The sequence below is a fragment of the Lathyrus oleraceus genome, chromosome 1 (assembly GCF_024323335.1).
Source record: "Lathyrus oleraceus cultivar Zhongwan6 chromosome 1, CAAS_Psat_ZW6_1.0, whole genome shotgun sequence".
Lineage (NCBI taxonomy): Eukaryota > Viridiplantae > Streptophyta > Magnoliopsida > Fabales > Fabaceae > Lathyrus > Lathyrus oleraceus.
In genome coordinates this window covers 305,060,561-305,081,328 of record NC_066579.1, presented here as the reverse complement: position 1 = coordinate 305,081,328, position 20,768 = coordinate 305,060,561, and the positions used below count along the sequence as shown (strand labels likewise).

Sequence of the window (20,768 nt, the reverse complement as noted above, 5' to 3'; positions counted from 1 at the left end):
CAGCAGCGGAAAACACACATCCAAGCAGAGAATTAACATAGCTAATACACTCAGAACAACAACACACTCAGCAGACATATAAGTTAAATAAAAACTTCAAACAACAGCACACAAGGAAGTTAAATAAAAACTTCAAACAACAGCACACAAGTAGATAGCACACAGCAACACACTCACACTCATCACACATAGAAGTTGAACATCAAGCTGCAGCACAACCTCTGGATTAGAGGATCTTCAACATCTTTTTAAGCAAATAAATCTGTTGTTTTGGGGTGCAGGTGTTAAGCAAATAAATCTGTTGTCCTGGGGTGCAGGTGTTACTCCCCCTTTTTGTCAAAAATGTTGCCAAAGCAACACTTAAACTTACAGACCAAAACAAAATAAATTACACACTTTTCAGAACCACAATCTTGATTTTACTTCACAGTTTCAATCAAGAATACCCCCTCTTGGTCTTGCTTTACAGCTTTGATCAAGACACCACCCACTTGATCTTGCTTCACAGCTTTGATCAAGTAGACACACACTCTTGCTTCACAGCAGGTACACCCATATCAGATGCCATAACTTTGAGTATGACATCTTGAACCACTCCTGCATGAACACGTTCTTGAACTCCAGCAGGTACATAGGCTGTCTCATGTTAGGATATCCCCTTAACTTCTTGTTAACACACTTGCTGCAAGTGAAATAACTATGATCCGTTGACTAATCAGAGCACACTTTCAATTGTTTAATAGTTAGAAATATTAAACAATACATTCCTAACATCCTTGGTTGCTATAAATCCTCAGAAAGGCATATTCCCAATTTGCCCCTTAAATTTTCAAACTGAGTAACATCCAAAGCCTTTGTGAATATGTCAGCAAGTTGTAGTTCAGTAGCTACATGTTCCAAGGTAATCACTTTGTCTTCCACCAGATCTCTGATGAAGTGATGTCTAATGTCAATATGTTTGGTCCTGCTGTGTTGGATGGGATTCTTTGAAATAATGATGGCACTGAGATTGTCACAGAACAATGTCATGACATTCTGAGAGACATTGTACTCAGTCAGCATCTGTTTCATCCATACCAGTTGGGAACAACTGCTTCCAGCTGCTATGTACTCAGCCTCTGCAGTGGACAGTGATACACAGTTCTGTTTCTTGCTGAACCATGATATGAGATTGTTTCCCAAAAAGAAACATCCTCCTGATGTGCTTTTTCTATCATCAGCACTCCCAGCCCAATCAGCATCACAGTACCCAGATAAGACAGGCTCAGAGCCATGAGAGTATAGCATACCATAGTCACAAGTCCCATTGATATACTTGAGAATTCTCTTGACTTGATTTAAGTGACTCACTTTGGGTTCTGCTTGGTATCTAGCACACACACCAACTGCATAGGCAATATCAGGTCTACTGGCAGTTAGATATAGTAGACTACCTATCATGCTTCTATACAAGCATTGATCAACACTTGGACCTTCTTCATCTTTGGTTAATTTTAAATGAGTAGGTGCAGGAGTTCTTTTGTGACTAGCATTATCCATACCAAACTTCTTAACTATGTTCTTGGCATATTTGCTTTGGGAGAGAAACATAGAATCCTCCATTTGGTTAACTTGCAGTCCAAGAAAATAAGTCAATTCCCCAACCAGACTCATTTCAAACTCAGATTGCATCTGGTGAACAAAATGTTTCACCATTTGCTCTGACATTCCACCAAAGACAATATCATCCACATAAATTTGGGCAATCATGATTTTGCCATATTCATCCTTCACAAACAAGGTCTTATCTATCCCTCCTTTTCTGTACCCATTAGAGGTCAGAAATTCAGTCAACCTTTCATACCAAGCTCTAGGAGCTTGCTTCAACCCATACAAAGCTTTCCTCAACTTGTACACATGTTTTGGCAGGTTAAGATCACAGAACCCTTTAGGTTGTTCCACATAGACTTCTTCATTCAAGTAGCCATTTAAAAAGGCACTCTTCACATCCATTTGGAACAATTTGAACTTCAGAATGCAGGCAACACCTAACAACAATCTTATTGATTCAAGCCTTGCAACTGGTGCAAAAGTCTCATCAAAATAAACCCCTTCAACTTGAGTATATCCTTGTGCCACTAGTCTTGCTTTATTTCTAGTGATTACTCCTTTCTCATCAGACTTGGTACCAATGATGTTAGTCCCTTCAGGTCGTGGAACTAACTCCCAAACTTCATTCCTTTTAAACTGCTCCAGTTCATCTTGCATGGCATTGATCCAATATTCATCAGTCAGGGCTTCTTTCATATTTTTTGGTTCAACCTCGGATACAAAACAGGAATTTGAGCTATTCTCCCTTGATCTAGTAGTCACACCACTATTGGGATCCCCTATGATAAGATCCTTAGGGTGGTCTTTCTGAATTCTGATAGAAGGCACCTTGTTGGATGCATCTACCTCACATTCAGGAGGAGTGTCTTGTACCTCTTCAGTCTTGACTGGTATGTCTGTTGAAGTCTCAAGGAATGTTCCAACATCCTCTATGGTATTGGCTCCTTCTTCTTTATCATCCACAATCACATTTATGGATTCCATCAGGACATTGGTTCTGGAGTTGAACACTCTGTAGGCTCTGCTATTAGTCGAATATCCTAGGAATATACCCTCATCACTTTTGGGGTCCATTTTCCTTCTCTGTTCACGATCTGTAAGAATGTAACATTTGCTTCCAAAGATATGAAAGTACTTCACAGTGGGTTTTCTGCCTTTCCATATTTCATACAGAGTGGAAGAGGTTCCTTTTCTCAAGGTAACTCTATTGTGAACATAGCAAGCTGTATTCATAGCTTCAGCCCAAAAGTGCATAGGAAGCTTCTTTGCATGAATCATAGCTCTGGCAAATTCTTGAATATTTCTGTTTTTCCTTTCAACTATCCCATTTTGCTGAGGAGTAATAGGTGAGGAAAACTCATGACCTATCCCTTCAGATGAGCAGAACTCATCAAACTTGAAATTTTTAAACTCCGTCCCATGGCCACTCCTAATTCGTACAACACAACTATCCTTTTCCCTTTGAAGTCTGATGCACAGATCTTTGAAGACATCAAATACATCTGATTTTTCTCTGATAAAGCTTATCCATGTATATCTGGAATGGTCATCAACAACCACATAGGCATATCTCTTTCCACCCAGACTTTCAACCTGCATAGGTCCCATTAAGTCCATGTGCAAAAGTTCCAGAGTTTTGGATGTTGTAGGATGTCCCAGCTTAGGATGTGACATCTTGGTTTGCTTGCCAACCTGGAATTCTCCACAGACTCTTCCTTCATCAATAAGCAGCTTTGGGATTCCTCTAACTGCTTCCTTGGATATGATCTTTTTCATTCCCCTTAAATGAAGATGACCAAGACGTCTATGCCACAGCTTCACCTCCTGTTCTTCCTTGGCTGAGGAGCAAATTGAGGAGAAGTTTGAGACTTTAGGTTCCCATAGATAGCAGTTATATTTGGATCTGGATCCTCTCGTAACTTCCTGATTATCTCCATTCGTCACAACACATAATTCCTTAGTGAACTGAACATAGAAACCTTGATCACACAACTGGCTTATGCTGATGAGATTTGCATTTAGTCCTTTTACTAACAACACATTATTCAGTTCTGGAACTCCAGAACTGTCCATCTTACCAACACCTTTGATTTTTCCTTTAGCACCATCACCAAAGGTCACATAACTGGTAGTGTGAGGTTGTATATCCACCAATAAATTCTCCATACCAGTCATATGTCTTGAGCAGCCACTATCAAAGTACCAGTCTTCTCTGGTAGACGCCCTTAAAGCTGTGTGAGCTAACCTAGCAACCCATTGTCGTTTCTTGATGGGGGCATTATGCTTAAATGCCTTCTGCTTAGGTATGACGTGAGGGGTTTGGTTAGGATAACCATGCAACCTGTAGCAGAATGCTTTTATGTGACCAAATCTACCACAGTAGTGACATCTCCATCTCTGAAATTTCTTCTTCTGATGGTTACTCCTCCTGGTTCCCTGATGTCGAGACATTGGTTATGACTTCTGCTTGAGTTTCTGAACTTCAGCCTTTGAGCGTTTGAGTTCAATTGAGGATTTCTTAACAAAGCCTAAACCAGACATGGTTCCTGACTTCTGTCCCACCTTTAGAATCTCTTCCAAGGTGTCAGTTCCTTTATTCAGCATTCTGATGGATTTTGTCATTTGTTCTAGCTTAGATGTCAGCAATGATATCTCACCATTTAGACCATCTATGACTGTCAGATGCTTCTGTTTCTCAGCTTCCAGCTCCTTGATGAGTTTCTTCTGCTTTTCTGCTTGGATACACACTTCTGCACTTTTGACACATAGCTCTTTATATGAAGCAACAAGTTCATCAAAGGTAAGTTCATCTCCACTTGAGTCATCATCAGAGGCACAAACACTAGTTAATGCAGTGACATGTTTAGCAGATTCTCCTTCAGATTCACTCTCAGAATCTCCTTCAGACCAGGTGACAGATAGTCCCTTCTTTTGCATCTTGAGGTAAGTAGGACATTCAGCTCTAACATGTCCAAAACCTTCACATCCATGGCACTGGATTCCCTTGCCTTGGTTGAACTTTTCTTCAGATGTTGATCTTTTTCTGATGTCAGACGAAATGTTCTTGACATTTGGTCTACCTTTTTTATCAATCTTCTTTATGAACTTGTTGAACTGTCTCCCAAGCATGGCTATGGCTTCTGATATGCTTTCATCACCTCCAGTACTTCCTTCTTCTGAATCCTCTTCAGTATTTGATACAAAAGCTATGCTTTTGTTCTTCTTTTCAACATTCTCACACAAGCCCATTTCAAAAGTTTGGAGAGAACCAATAAGCTCATCAACCTTCATATTGCAGATATCTTGAGCCTCTTCTATAGCAGTGACCTTCATGGCAAATCTCTTTGGCAATGATCTGAGAATCTTTCTTACAAGTTTTTCTTCAGCCATTTTCTCTCCTAAGCCACCAGAAGTGTTGGCAATTTCAAAAATATTCATGTGGAAGTCATGAATAGTCTCATCCTCTTTCATCCTCAGATTTTCAAACTTGGTGGTCAGCATCTGAAGTTTAGACATCCTCACCTTGGAGGTACCTTCATGAGTTGTTTTGAGAGTATCCCAAACTTCTTTAGCCAGTTCACAGTGATGCACCAGTCTGAAAATGTTTTTATTTATTCCATTGAACAGTGCATTCAAGGCCTTAGAGTTTCCAAGGGCTAGTGCCTCTTGCTCCTTGTCCCACTCTTCTTCAGGAATTTGCATAATGATTCCATCTTTACCTGTCTTCGTTGGATGTTCCCATCCTTTGTTGACAGCTCTCCAGACCTTGCTATCTAGAGACCTCAAGAAGGCTATCATACGAGGTTTCCAGTCATCATAGTTAGAACCATCCAGCATGGGTGGTCTATTTGAGTATCCTACATCCTTGTCCATGGTACTAGAAAGTAACGTCCCTAGATCTCACCCAGAAATTAACAGGCAGGGTGCCTGCTCCGATGCCAATTGAAATTCTAGTTAACAGACTATTGATGTCACACGGGATGTTATGACATCCGATTCTGTTCAGACATGAATGTATACAGCAGGCAAATGTAAAGTGCAGTAAATAACACAAAGAATTGTTTACCCAGTTCGGTGACAAACACACCTACGTCTGGGGGCTACCAAGCCAGGGAGGAAATCCACTATTAGTAGTATTAATTCAGACCTTAAACCAACTGTTTAATCCTATCACTTAATACCTACCCAATGCAATTTCAATCTTAAACTAAGATCAGAGTTCCTACTCACTCCCCCTCAATCACCGCAGTGATTACAACCTTTAACTAGTTTAAAGTTAAATGGAGAAGACACACTTCAAACAACTCTTGATTGTGCTTAACAGCTTTAATCAAGAAACACAACACTCACGCTTAAAAGCTTAGAGTGACACAACACTTACAACTCAATGAACACCCTAGTCCAATGCAATCATCTAGGTGATAATTGCTTGGCTCACAAGTTACACCTAATACAATACACAAATAAAAATACAGCAGTGAAGTCAGATGGTACAATGAATGCTTCACGCTTAAAACCCCTGAGTTGCTGAATGTAGGATTGCCATCCTTTTATATTGCAGCACTTGGGCCTTGTACTTGTATTTCCTAAAATTAAGGTTAAGCAAGTTAACCTAATTTCCACATATTAGGGTGCTAACAAATAGGCTATTTGTTAGGTCCATTAATTGTAGCTCAGTTGTTAGTTTCCTGGATTTTAGCTCAGCTGTTGGATTCCTGAAAAATAGCCTGAGAAAAATACTGAAACAGAAAAACTAACTAGCCTACACTTCAGCATATGCTGTCAGGAATGAATGTCATAACATTCAGTTTGACATCCAGAACATAGACCATATGCTAGGTCTGTTATTCTCCTGAAAACAGACTGTACTAAATGTTGAACTGTAAAAGACCAACCAGTCTATACTTCAGTATCAACTGTCATAGATAAATGTCATAACATCCAGTTTGACATTTAGACAATGGGCCATATGCCAGGTCTGTTATTCTCCTAAAAAACAGACTGAAATAAATACTGAACTGTAGCAGAAAAACCAACCTGCCTATTATTCAGTATATGCTGTCAATGATGAATGTCATAACATTCAGTTTGACATTCAGACAATAGGCTATGTGCCAGGTCTGCTACTCTTCTGAAAAACAGACTGAACTCAATACTGAGCTATACTAGAAAAACCAACTATTCTATAGTTCAATATCTGCTGTCATGGATGAATGTCATAACATCCAGTTTGACACACAGTAAATCCTGTATTAGCTAATCCTGCAACATGCTACTCAAGCATGTCATGACATCAGTCAAGACATCAGAGTACAGTTAGTGTTTTAACACAAAATACAGCCAATCAAACATCTACACTAATTACCATTCATAAACCGGAAACAAACTTAATCATGAATCAAATCACCATAACACTAGTTCTTGAGACACATGTCCTAGGATCAATCTAGTCAATCCTGTAAGTTACCAAGATTAATAATATTGGAGGACTAGCGGTTGTTTGTCAAAAATTACTGGTAAATAAATTGGCACACCCAGTGGACGGTGTCAAAAGAACTATTAATTATAATAGTTTGCTTTACTTTTACAATACAAAATTGTTGTTATTCTTTTGAGTTAAAAAATCATAGTGTTGCATGAACCTTAGAAGTGGTAAGATAGCCAACAATTCGCAACCTATAACCAAAAGAAAATACACAAAAAAGATGGTTAATACAACCAGTCAAGGGGAACAATTTCCTCCCCAGGGAACAAGCACAGTCGGAACAAGTTCGATTGATGCATCCACTGAGATCCCTAGTACACATGCCATACCAACATCTGGATCCATGTCCTTAAATAATTCGACAACAATGTCTATTATGTCAAGCGTAGCAGACTTTTCTGCAAGTTCAATCCCTGGCCCGTTTTCGACAATTGTCAGAACCCAACCAACACTTACTACCCCTAGGCCACCGGGATTTGAGAATTTTAGGCCTTGGAGAGAATACCCATATAGAATGCCATCTACTTCCATGGTAGGACTTCAAAATAATACTTCCATTTATACTCAACCCCATAATACGGTTGTTTCGCCAATTCAAAATTCTGGTTCTGGCATGAACCATGTAGGTCGAAATACCCAATCACAAGGATTATCCACCCTATTACCTACCCTTACAACGAATAACTAGACAACCTTTAGACTACAAATGGATGCTAGTAACCATGATATGGTAGGAGTTCTTGCCATAGAAATGAATACCACTTTTTCTCCCCTAATACAGAATGTAAATAGGACTAACAATGATAATGCCCAAACATACCAACAACTGTCAGTGCAGATGGGACGCATAGCAAATTTCCTAGGCGCCCCTCAGTCCTCTGTTCGACGCAGACCAAACCAAGTTATAATCCAGGAAGAAGAACCAACTATAAATCAGGTTTGACCACCTAGACAAGCGCCCGACGAAAGGGTCATGGGGGTAAGATTAGAACAACAGCCAGTTCAACAGGAAGTCCCTGAAGAACAACCTAGGAGAGTAATGATGGTTAATAGAGACCAGGATGCAGACGAAGTAATTCATAGGGTTAGGCAAGAAAACATGATGGAAAATAACTTAACTACTATGATAGAGAGAATCATGGCCCAGAATGGTCTGAATACAGGACTTCGACGGCCAAATTATACCTCTCCTTTATCAGAATACGTCCTACAAACTGAATTATCAAGGGGTTGTAAAATCCCTAAGTTCACCAAATTCTCAGGGGACACTAGTGAATCCACTATGGAACACATAGCCAGATACATGACTGAGGCAGGGGATTTGGTGAACAATGAGAACCTAAGAATGAAATATTTCCCCAGTTCTTTAACGAAGAATTCCTTCACGTGGTTTACAACTTTGCCACCAAATTCCATAGATACTTGGATATGTTCCATAGCCAATATTAAAAGAAAATTCACTGAACCTATAGATGATTATTTGAATAGGTTCCGTTTGTTGAAATCTAGATGCTTTACAATAATGCCTGAACATGAATTGGTCAAAATGGCCGCTGGAGGGTTAGACTATTCCATAGGAAAAAGTTAGATACCCAGTATCTAAGAGATATGGCCTAATTAGCAGACAGGATTCGACAGGTCGAACGTTTAAAAGCTGAAAAGGCCAGAGCGAATAAGAATTATAAGAAAGAAAGGGTTGCTTATGTCGAAGTCGAATATGAGGAGTCTGAAATCTCTAATGACCCTTATGGTCTCGAGGAATTCGAAGTAGATTTGGCTGAATTAAAAGAAGCACCACCTTATGCTTGTAAATTACTTACACCTTCGAATGGCAGGAACCCTGTCGAAACTGAAAAGAATGATAGATTTCCTAAAAAGACTTACACATTTTATGTATTACTTACATCTTCGATTTATTAGTAAAAGATGGCCAAATGATAGTGCCTCCTAATACCAAAATCCCTCTGTTAGAACAACGGAAGAAAAGAGGCTTCTGTAAATGTCACAATTTTTAGGCCATAAAACCTCACAATGCTTTCTTTTCAGGGATCTTATTCAGAATGCAATTAAGGATGACCGCCTCAAGTTCGCTGACAGGGGGAGAAACCAGATGAAGGTTGACGCTGACCCCCTCAACATTGCTGACACAAATTATGCTGAACCTATCGAAATCAACATGATTGACATGGTGGAAGTGGAGGATGTGAAGGAAACAGGAACTGAAGGCTATGTGCTAGTTGGAAAGAAGTCTACTAATGGCCTAAATAATGATGTTCCCTTTGGAATTTTTGTCGAAGGTGAACAGGTTGCTGATGTCGAACCAAAGGCCACTGAAGGTCTTAATGGGAAGGCAACTGAGGCTACTGAGGGCATAAGGAAGAAATTTGAGGAAATTTCAATCGCTGATGGCGCCAATCTAGGTGTCAACATGGTGGATCTGAACCAACCCCCCCCCCCCCCCCAGAGATGGAGGAAGTGGAGAGGTGTCTGAAGATAGAGTAAGAGGAAATGCAGTTTGGCTATCCCAAATCCAATGAGAGCCTACGTGAATACCTTTGGAGGTGTCACAAAAGAAATTCTGACATGTTGTTATGCCCAAGGTGTAGCATCATGATGTGTCGAAGGGTGGCTAAGGACTAAGAAAGATGGCAACGAACTAAGACTGAGAGAAATTGGAGAAAGGAAAGCCAACTACTGAAGGTGTATCCCAAGCCTGGAGAAAGCCTTCTTGGTTTTATTATGCATTGCTACAAGTACGAAACATAATGCTTGATGTGTCCCAGATATGGGGCAGTTTATAACAGGGAATTGGCCGAAGCGTTCGAGAGAATTCCATATAACCAAGGTTGGGATGGACACGGAGGTAACCCGAATATGTACATATTCGACAAGAGGGGAGTTCCTAGGAGGCAAGACAACTCTCACCCAAGGGCGAAAAGAGTTACGTTTAAGCTTCCGGCAGAAGTCCCCGAGGACAAATGGACTCAGGTGGGGTCGAAGAAGGGAAAGTGGAAAAGTTTTGAGGATGGAGGAAGAACCTCTTGGGCTTATAGAAAACAGTTCCAGGCATCTAAGAGAGAGGCTATCAGACTGGAGAACTACAAAGGAAAGAATCCCATGTCAAGGTCCTAGTGGAGAAGACATCAGAGGTTGAGGAAGGCTGAAAGAGAGATGGCTTCGAGGGAGATTGGAGAATCCAGCAACAGCAAGGTCCCCTCAAATGTTACAAATTTGACCAAACCCCCTGTAGGAAGGAAATTGTTTTCATCTGAAAACAAAAACACAAATCAGAAAGTTCAGGAGGAACAAATAAGGGAGGAAGAAATGCTGACTAACGACTTTGAGTCCAACAGAGTGTCATCTGTTAATATAAATTGCAATGTGGTATCAGTTCTGCCATACGAATATAATCAGGAGACGGAGATTGAAGACAATGAGGAAGAAGATGTTGTGGAGATGGCGAAGCATAAACCTGTGTGTTACTATGTTCTCAACAACGGCGCTGTCGAAGAGCAGAATGCTCTTTTTGAAAGGCCTCACCAAGGGATGCAGAACCATCTCAAGCCCCTATACATTAGAGCTAAAGTTGAATATGTGGGGGTGAACAAAGTTCTGGTGGACGGAGGAGCAGCAGTTAATCTGATGCCTCAGTTCATGTTAAAAAAGATAGGTATGTTCGATACTGATGTTAAACCTCACAATATGGTATTGTCGAACTATGAGGGTAAGATAGGGCAGACTCTGGGTGTCATACAAGTAGATCTGACTGTTGGATCAATCACAAGACCAACAATGTTCATGGTGATACATGCGAAGGCGAATCACAACTTGCTGCTAGAAAGGGAATGGATCCATGGAATAGGGGCAGTTCCTTCGACCATGCATCAGAGGGTATCCATCTGGAGAGAAGATGGTGTAGTAGAAAATGTTGAAGCTGACCAAAGTTACTGTTGGTGTAAGCCCTAGAGGCCAATACTTTTGGTACTTGTATCAAATTATTTATTAATAATAAAAGGCTTTTTCTTTATTATGTTTGTTTAATAAAGTCCCTAGAATAGCTAGTCCGTTTAATGTATCAAGTATGACTTAATCAGGAGATCACATTAAACATAAGGACATTATTCTTAAAGTATCCGTAGTCGAGCTTTATTGTGAAGTGGGATAACATTAAAGCATTAAGACTATTATGTATATAGACTGATGATCACATCTCATGGATCATGGATAAGGAGTTATCAAGTCTTAAACATATGTATGAATATTAAGAGTAATATTTATACTGGATTGACCCGCTATAAGAATACTATATAGAATGTTATGCAAAGTGTCATAAGTTATTCTCATGTTGATAATGGTGTATGCCACTCTTCGACCTGAAACCACTATGGACCCTAGATGTAGAGTCGAGTGCTTTATTGCTGATCAAATGTTGTCCGTAACTGGATAACCATAAAGATAGTTGATGGGTACTCCACGAAGCATGCTGAGGGACATGAGTGACCTAGATGGAATTTGCCCATCCTGCATAACAGGATAAATTTCTATGGGCCCAATATTGAATTGGACAAGGATGACACAGTCTATGCCTTGTGTTCAATATAGACATAAGGGAAAAAGGGTAATTGTACACATAAGTATTATCACAGAAGGATTTGTCAGATCACATGACATTTTCGTGTCTTGGGTAGTAGTGATGTGTTGCTAGATACCGCTCATTATTTATTATGTTAAATACGTGATTTAATATAATTGTCAATGTCGCGAAAACCTACAGGGTCACACACAAATGACGGATTGATGAGAGATAGAGTAACTAAGGAACATCGTAAGGTACGGTGCACTTAAGTGAATTGTAGAACATCGTAAGGTACAATGTACTTAAGTAGAATAAGAAATATGGTAAGATACCATGCGCTTAAGTGATTTTGGGCATATTATAAGATATGTGCCACATGCACTTAAGTGGACTTTTTAGCTTGAAGCCCACACAAGTGGTTCTATAAATAGAACCCTTGTGCAGAAGCATTTAGTGCAGTTGCATTTTTGTTCTCTCTCTCTCTCTCTCTCTCTCTCTCTCTCTCTCTCTCTCTCTCTCTCTCTCTCTCTCTTACCGGGCAGCGGACCCCCGGCTAACTCTGCGTAGTGTGATCGATCATCGAATTTTAATTTGGTTTTAATTAATTAAAAGAATTAAAATTAATAATAATAATGTGTTTATTATTATTGTCTTATGGTGATCAGTTATGGCCTTAGTTTTCCTTTATTTTGTTTTGGGTTTTAAAATACGACCTGCGTGTCGTGCTTGTCCTTTTAATCTCTTAATGTAACTTCTTTTCTCATCTCAATCCCTCGTATGTAAAACAAGTTTCTTTTATGTGATGTAATGTTATGAAGAAAGAGAAGAATTCAATATCAAAGGAGGACAACCTTGAAGATCAAAGGAGGACAACCTTGAAGATCTTGTTTGGAGAAGCTTAGATCGTTATTAGGTTAGTGTAACACCTCAAAATTTGCCCTCCTCTCTTGGGACTAGCTTAGCATATTGCATTTCATATTTTAGGACATTAGGCATTTTCATATTGCATATCATGTGGAAATAATGAAGTTATCCTCCAAAGTCTTTTCAGAGATGGAGAGGTGATGTGGTTCAAGCCTGAGGGTCTCCATAAGTTGATCATCAACCATCTGAGGGTTTGCAGTGCATTAGGGTTTCCTGGTCCTTAAGGAGGTTGAACATTATCTTGTTTGCAAGGGTATGTCACCATTATCATGGTTATGTCATCTGCCAGGGCTTCATTGTTCATGCTCAGTTCCTTTGGATTAGGGTTTTGACCTTTGGTCAACCCTAGTCAGTGCCATTCTTTCAACCAGTGATTTTCAAGGAGATGAGGTATTCTATTGAGATGGGGATCACATGATCATTCTATTGAGCTTATGTGAGCCAAGGTTCATTTTGAAGCAAGTTGGCCAAGTGTTAGAGGCTCAAAGTCATCAGTGCATTGCCAAGTCATCTAGGGCCCATAAAAGTCAACTGAAAGTCAACTGAGGGCTAGGAGGTGGAGAGATGGTTTGAGACACTTCATTCATGTCCCAAAGAGGCTTATTCATCATTACAAACACTTATCTTGAAGAATTTGAGGCCATATCAAAAGTTTCCAAAAATGGAAAGTGACCTGTAATTGAGAGTTTCCAAAAATGGAAAGATTTTAGTTCAAATTCAACTTGATTTTACATCATCAAGGAAGCACCAAATTAATTTTTGTTGAACATGAAAGTTGAAGATCTTTCTCTCCCATTTCCAAAAAGTCCAAGATCATGAGCATATGATGAATGGTTGAGAAGTTATGATCCAATGATTGCAAAGTGTGCATGGAACTTCAAAATGCCATAACTTTTGATCCAAAACTCCAAATTGGTCCACTCTTTTTGCAAAATTCTTGTCTTGACCTATATTTTCCAAATCAAGCATTGCATTGCATGAAAAAAGTTCACATAATCATGTGTTCATTCAAGTGCATTTTGGAGGGAAAATGGGGAATTTAAATTTGGTGCATCACATGAGTAAAATTCCACTTCCATTGTGTTTATGAGATGATTTTAAGTGGAGTTGGATATTTGCATGGCATTATTCACGTGTGGTTTGTGCATGCAAGCTCATTTTTTCATTTTTGTGCAAAACATTTCATAATTCACTAATCCAAATTAACCAAGCTTAAGTGGGATTAGCAAAGTGATTAGTACATGGTATAAATAACAAATCATAACAGAATTTTCTCATAATCACAAGTTTTTAGATCTAGAAAATTTTTCCCTCCAAATTTCTCTCTCATTGGAATTCAAATTTTCTCCACACAACCACATATTTTCTTGATAGATCCATCATCCTCATGACATTTGGAGCATGATTCATCCATTTTTATGGAAATTGAGCAAGGTTTGAAGCATGTCAAGCATATGAACACATCAATGGCAAGTGCAAATTAAGCGAGATCTAGGTCGTGGCAAGCATCCATTTCTACATCAAGCTTCATAACAAGAGCAAAGGAGGAGATTTGCACACTTTGGAGGCCTTGAACACACTGTTTTGATCACTGCCATTCCAGGTTGGTGAAATTTCGAGTCTCTTAATTCTTAATTTTATGGACATGATATTGTAGAGCTTTGCATGCTGATGATTCTGATCTAAATTTCATTAAATTTGGTTGAGATTTGAAGAAGTTATGTGAAATTAAAGTTTGATGTTCATAGATGTTTTGCTTCGATTCTTAAAATACATGATGATTTAGACTGAAATAATGCTGGATTCATGATCTACGTGTTATAACCTTTCCATTGATGTACTGGTTTGTGAAATCTGGAAAAAAATTGTTGCACGTACACTGTAGGTCCGCCGTCTTCGCGAAGAAGACGGTGGAAACCACCACGTACCGTACGCGTACCATACGCGTACCACATGCTAGGGTTTGTCTGGTTCAGCGTGCGCACACGCTTCGGTTCTGGCCGGTTCCACTTTTTCAAATTAGTTCACATTTTCTTCTTTCCCTCCATATTTAACATGTGCTTGTTTCATTTTATTTCAAATATTTTCATCACATTCAAAAAATCATTAAAAATAGAATATGCATCCAAATAATTCCAAATTTTTTCTCACATGTTCCTTGAAGTGTCTATTATTTTATGATGTGATTTTCTGATTTTTATCATTTCTAGAATTTTGAATGTGACTGATTATGGGAACATGTATGCCAAATGTGACATGCTTCATTCATTCTATTGTGAAATGCTCATACATTGGTCAATTGACTTGAAATTTTATATGTTGATTGCTAACATGTTGTAGGATGTTTGAGATTTTATTTGGAATTTTTAGCATTTTCCTTCTCTGTTTTAGGCATGTGCTAATATGGTGTGACAATGTGTGTCACACAATTTGATGTTGATCTTCTCCATTTTCATTTCCATATCAAATGAGCTCCTCTGTTTCCAATTTTTGTCATGATGATTATGTCTGACATATTGTATGATCATAAAAATTTCCAGAATTGTTTGAGTCATTTCTGTTTTAATATGGAATTTTGATTCTTGATGACCAATTGTATGCACCTTTTGCTTGCCTTGCCTTCTCTTGGTTGAATGATGACCTTGCTTAATGCTTTTGACTTGGTCCTTTTTAGGACATGTCCATGATAGATTAAATGTGCTACATGTTGAGAATTGGTTGCTGTTTGACTTTTTGCCTTACCTTTGACCCTAGCCTTGGTGCTAGTGGTTTGTACTCATCTTTTGAGTTGTGCATTTTAGGTTCAAGCTTCTAGTCTTGATGGATGATGTTGATCTCATAAATTGAGATGCAAAATGATGTGTTCCGCTAACATTTGTTGTGTTGTAGGGTCCTTGGAGATGAACTCACTTGAGTTGTTCACTTGTTGGCTTGACTTGTTGTGTCTATTGGAACCACTGTTTGTTTGTCTGTTAATAGTTTGTCTGAATACCATACTGATTGATTGGTTGTTTACACAGGTACTTTAGTAGCTTTAACTCATTGCTTGAGTTGCTTTGCTTTGCTTGTGGTTGGCATACCACCTAGGTAACTTCCTACTCTCCATGTAGTCTGGAAGACCTGTCATGTTCTTTTGGCAGGCACCTGTCTGAAGTCCTCCTTAAGAGGCAATGTCTGTGTATGTTTATCTTTGTGCTTAAGACCTCCTTGTCGAGGCATACAGGTTAAGTCCTCCTAAGTGAAGAGGAATTGGCAGATAAAAGGGATGTGCAATCCATCCCCTGCTATTCAGTTGAGTCTTTCATCTTGCTCGCACTACGTGCTGATGCATTTTGAATAAACACCCAAGATCCTTGTATATAGAGTCAGTCATGTGGAGTAGAGTTCCCCATTCTGGACTCCCACACCTTCATTGTTTGAAGCTCACCCAGGCCTGGGTTAAGAGCTATGAGGTCCAACCCTCATTACCTTTTCATCTGCTCACCCTGACGGTCAATGTCAGTGGTTAAGAGCTTTGTCAGATACCCCTTCCATTTGGCTTGTTTGTCGAGGTTGATATGACCCCTTGACTAAAGCCCAGCCTTGTATGAGTCGCTTGTTTGTATATAGTGTGTGGTACCTGTTCACCTACGATGTTTACTTGCTGTTTATTTGTTGTTTGCTTGACTTGCTGCCTGTGCGAGTTAGGTTCTGTTCAGATACCTCAACCTAGGATTATTGTGGATTGAATGACAACTTTTAGGCTCGAGTCAGTCTCCCTATTAGTTTGTTATTTCCCGATCTCTGGTTAGGAGAGAGTTTCTCCCCTGTTAAGGGGAACTACGTCGCCCTGATCCTCATAGCAGATGAGGTACGTAGGCAGGAGATCGTGCGAGATCTCTCCGGGCAACCTTTTCTTTTTGTGTGTGTTTGCTTGACGGCTATTAGGCTCGAGTTCCAGACTCCCTATTAGTTTGTCTGTTTGATAACCTTTTTGTGTGTGTTAGGAGTTGGATGTAAGACCAGCGATTGGAATTCCGTTTCCTATTTGTTGTGTGCTTGGAGTCTGATGTAAGCCCAACGATTGGCATTCGGTTTCCTATTTGTTGTGTGTTTGGAGTCTGATGTAAGCCCAGCGATTGGCATTCGGTTTCCTATTTGTGGTGTGTTTGGAGTCTGATGTAAGTCCAGCGATTGGCATTCCGTTTCCTGTTTGTGTTTTGTGAGGAGTCGGACGTAAGACCAGCCATTGGCAGTCCATTTCCTGTTATGTGTTTCTTTTGACGTCTCAGCGTCTTTGTGTTGTGTTTTGTTTCGGCGTGCGTTAGCCGAACTACGGTAGCTCTGATTCTCATTCCAGATGAGATACGTAGGCATAGGATGCGATATCCTAGCGAGCCCGTTTCCCATTTCCCCGAACTACGTTGACTCTGATGTTTGTTTCTGACAAACTACGTAGGCCCTGGATGCGACATCCTGCCGAGTCACCTTCCTCCATCTTCTTTCGCCTGTTTATTCCAGTGTGTGTGCATTCTTTGAGCAGTTATTCAGCAACCTTATTCTATTCTTTTGAGTGTGGATCCCGTCGAGTACGACGGACGTGAGGGGTGCTAATACCTTCCCCTTGCGTAACCGACTCCCGATCCTTGTAATCTCCGGTCGTAAGACCATTTCCTTTCCAGGTTTACTTCGAGCGTTTCCTTTCCCTCTTTTGGGATAAATAACGCACGGTGGCGGCTCTGTTTGTTTGTTTTCCCGCCGGTTGTTTTTCGCGGATGCGACAGCTGGCGACTCTGCTGGGGATTATCCATGTTGACCTCTTGCTGGTCCATCTTCCCTAAGCGAGTCAATCCTAGCGCTCTCTAGGATAGTTTTGGTTGCTTTTGCTGCTTTATTTATTGCATTTATGATTATTATGTTGTGTATATATCTGCATATATGTTTGCATGCATCATATTATCATTGAGCTGATTCTGTACAGGTTGGTTCCTCTGATTTGGGGTGGGTGTTCTGAGTGGGGCTAAAACCCAGGCCCGAGTATACACCTAGGATTAGCGTGGTCTCATGTTGCCTCTCATGTTAGGTCAACATGTTTTTTGCGACGTGACATACCACAAGCCGGACGATGTTCTTTTGAGAGTGCTCTTCCTTTGTGGAGTATCCACTTTGGTTGAGTCACCTCAGCTGAGCTGTTGACTTCGGTGACTGTTCTTTCCCGGATCTCTGGTTTAGACGATCTTATGAGAGCTGCAGTGGCACACCCGAAAGGGCAAACCCGTTGAGTATCTTGTCTGATTGTCGAGACCATTATCCGCCTTAGGATGACCTTATTAGAATTCACCTGTGAGGGGAGGGTTGATTCTTACAGATGCATGTTCTGATGGTGACTTTCTGATGGTGATTAATGGTTCAGTTCTTGATCAGAGTCCTATTTATGAGTTGGATTTATGGATATTTATTGATGAGACGCCGGAGTTCTGTCCATGGTATTTATCAGTGGGGATCCGTTTATTTCAGGATTCCCTGGGTTGGTACAGATGTTTTCGTTGCTATCAGAATAATGGTTTTCCAGTGATGATGGTGATATATCCTTCGATTCCGTTTATTTCGGAACTCCCGAGTTGGATTTATGGTTACTCCGTACCTCAGATGGTTGTGATCCGTTCAGAGACCGGGGCTTCCGTACAGTGGATGTCCAGATGACTTGGAGGATGGCACAATGTATTGCATTCATGCATCTACATCATTCCCATTTTGCATTCATCTGCATTTAACCCATGTCTATCCATACTCAGGGTACATTCTCGATTGAGATTCTGGTTGAGAGATATCCTGATGTCAGAATGTTATTGTCAAATTATTATCCGGCTCAATGAAACCAAGATCGAAGGACAGAATGTTCCTCATATGGATAGACATTGCATTCATGCGTGAGTCATAATAACCTGTCTTCTGTTTTGCAGGTGTCAGTTTCTAACATGTTTGATTGACTAGGAATGATGAATCCACCCAACGATGACATTCTCGAGCTGAAAGAGAAGATGAGTGAGCTGATCAGTGTCATGCAAGAGTTCGCCTTGGGACAAAAAGCAATCGCCGAGAAGGTGGAGAGGACTGAAAACTGGCTGAGAATGGGGGAAATACAGGGAAATGCTCCGTCGTATGGAGTAAAGAAACCCTCTGGTAATGGTCAGCACAAGAAGGAGGGTGAATCAAGCGATGTGCATGCCAAAAGGGGTAAGGATCGTTACCACCCGTATGCTGCTGCAGTAAATATTACTGCTGGTAATCAATCTGTACAACAACAACAACAGCCACCTCAACAGAGAGCACAGAAAGTCGGGTGCCAAGTGAGAAAAGGGAAGACAGATCGGCAGTTTGATAAGCCACCCATGACGTATGCTCTTCTGTTGAAGAGGTTGAAGGATCTTAGATTGGTGCAGCCAAGGATGTTGGCTCCGTTGAGACCTGACCAGAGGCCTGCCAATTATGTTGAGAACGCCAAGTGCGAATTCCACTCTGGTGCCCCTGGACATAATATGGAGAATTGTAAAGCTTTTAAGCATGTTGTCCAGGACCTGGTGGATTCCAAGGCCATCAATCTTGCACAATCTCCAAACGTTAATGCTAATCCCATGCCCACGCATGGTCAGATGGGAGTAAATGCAATTTCTGAGGATAGGAGGACGACTGTGCTGATGAATGTAGATCAGGTGAGAACTCCGTTGGCTGAGATCAAGGGGCAACTGTTGAAGAATGGGGTTTTTCCAGGTTGTGATAATTGGTGTGCGGCTGTCGCCACAGATGGATGTGCAATGATGAGGGAAATGATTCAGAGAATGATGAAGGCGGAAGTGGACGGTGAACTATTTGGGATACCCTGTCAGGCTTTTGAAACCGTCAGGATGAAGGATGCCATCTTTGCTGAAGAAGATAAAAGGTCGTCCATTTCTTCTTACAAACATGCCATGGAAGTGGTGAAGAATGGAAAAGCCCAAGGCTGGGGAAGAATGGTAGACATTATGGTGAAAGCAGATAGGTTTGGGGTTGGCTATCAGCTGGGCCAAGACTCGTCTGGGCAAAACAGAGGACGTCGTCAACCGTTCACGTTCATCAGTGCTGGAATGCTGGATTCAGGTCACGCCTGTGCGGTGGGTGAAGAGATCGACAGTGACTGCGAGCTTGACTCGTAGATAAAATCGTGCGTACCATGGAACTGGAAGGCTTAAAAGATCATCATTGTCACTCTGCGTGAAGAGTAATATTTCTGTTTTTCAATTCTGTTTGCATGAAAGCCATACGTTTTGCCCGAAGCGTAATAGTCCATTGTAAGGGCCACCTCATGTGTTTCATTTTGCAACATTTTGCATCATTAATAAATGGATGTTTTTTGTAGTAAAAGCGGTGTTCCCTGTTTTTCATTTATTTTTGCAGTTTAAAAAAAAATAAAAATGGTAATGTTTGTTTTCATTTTCCTTCCTTTTGATTTGTCTCGTTTAGGGGTGGCAAAAAGGGCCCGGCCCGCGGGCCATGCCCGTTTTACCCGTCATTTTTGGCGGGCCGGGCCTGAATTTTGTCCCCGCGTAGTTATGTATGTCCGCCCCGCCCCGCCCCACAGAAAAACGGGCCGGGCCTAGGGCGGTCGCGGGCAGCCCGCGGGCGGGTATAAATTAGGTTTACCAAAATTAGGTTTACATTATTGATCTCTCATTCTCTCATCTCTTCTTTCAAACTGAGGCACTGAGCTATTCTCTTTCTCTGGAAATTACATCAGCCTCACAAACGGAACGGTTTCACTCTCCACCAGTCTCACCTCTCTCTTTGTCGGTCACACGGTTCAGGTAATTTTCAGCTTTCTCTTCGTCGACCACATAGATTAAATTTCTGAATTCTGTTTTGTTGCTTTCAATTTACTAGATGTTATAATCCAACAAGTATGCAAATACCTAAGGACCTGTTTTGCTTGATATCTAAAATACAACATACTATTTTCTGTTTTACTAGAACCTGTTTTACTAGATGCTTTCAATGTTTCCTGTACAAATGTATGAAAACAGATGCTTTCCTAAGGACCTGTTTTACTAGATGTTATAAAATGGTGGTTGATGAGTATTTTTCTCTTTTAAATATTAAAATATAACATACTGTTTTCTATTTTCAAAGACTTAAGTTGGAAACAACGAAACAGATGCTTTCAATGTTTCCTGTACAAAT

General features: G+C 40.5%; 1 protein-coding gene across 1 annotated transcript; it reads left to right on the top strand.

Annotated features, from left to right (window-relative positions):
- Positions 1 to 8,048: 8,048 nt before the first annotated feature.
- Positions 8,049 to 8,995, top strand: LOC127104241 (uncharacterized). Its single transcript, XM_051041436.1, has 2 exons — positions 8,049 to 8,568; positions 8,700 to 8,995. The coding sequence occupies exons 1-2, from the start codon at positions 8,049 to 8,051 to the stop codon at positions 8,993 to 8,995; spliced, it is 816 nt and encodes a 271-aa protein (XP_050897393.1).
- The last annotated feature ends 11,773 nt before the right edge of the window (positions 8,996 to 20,768 follow it).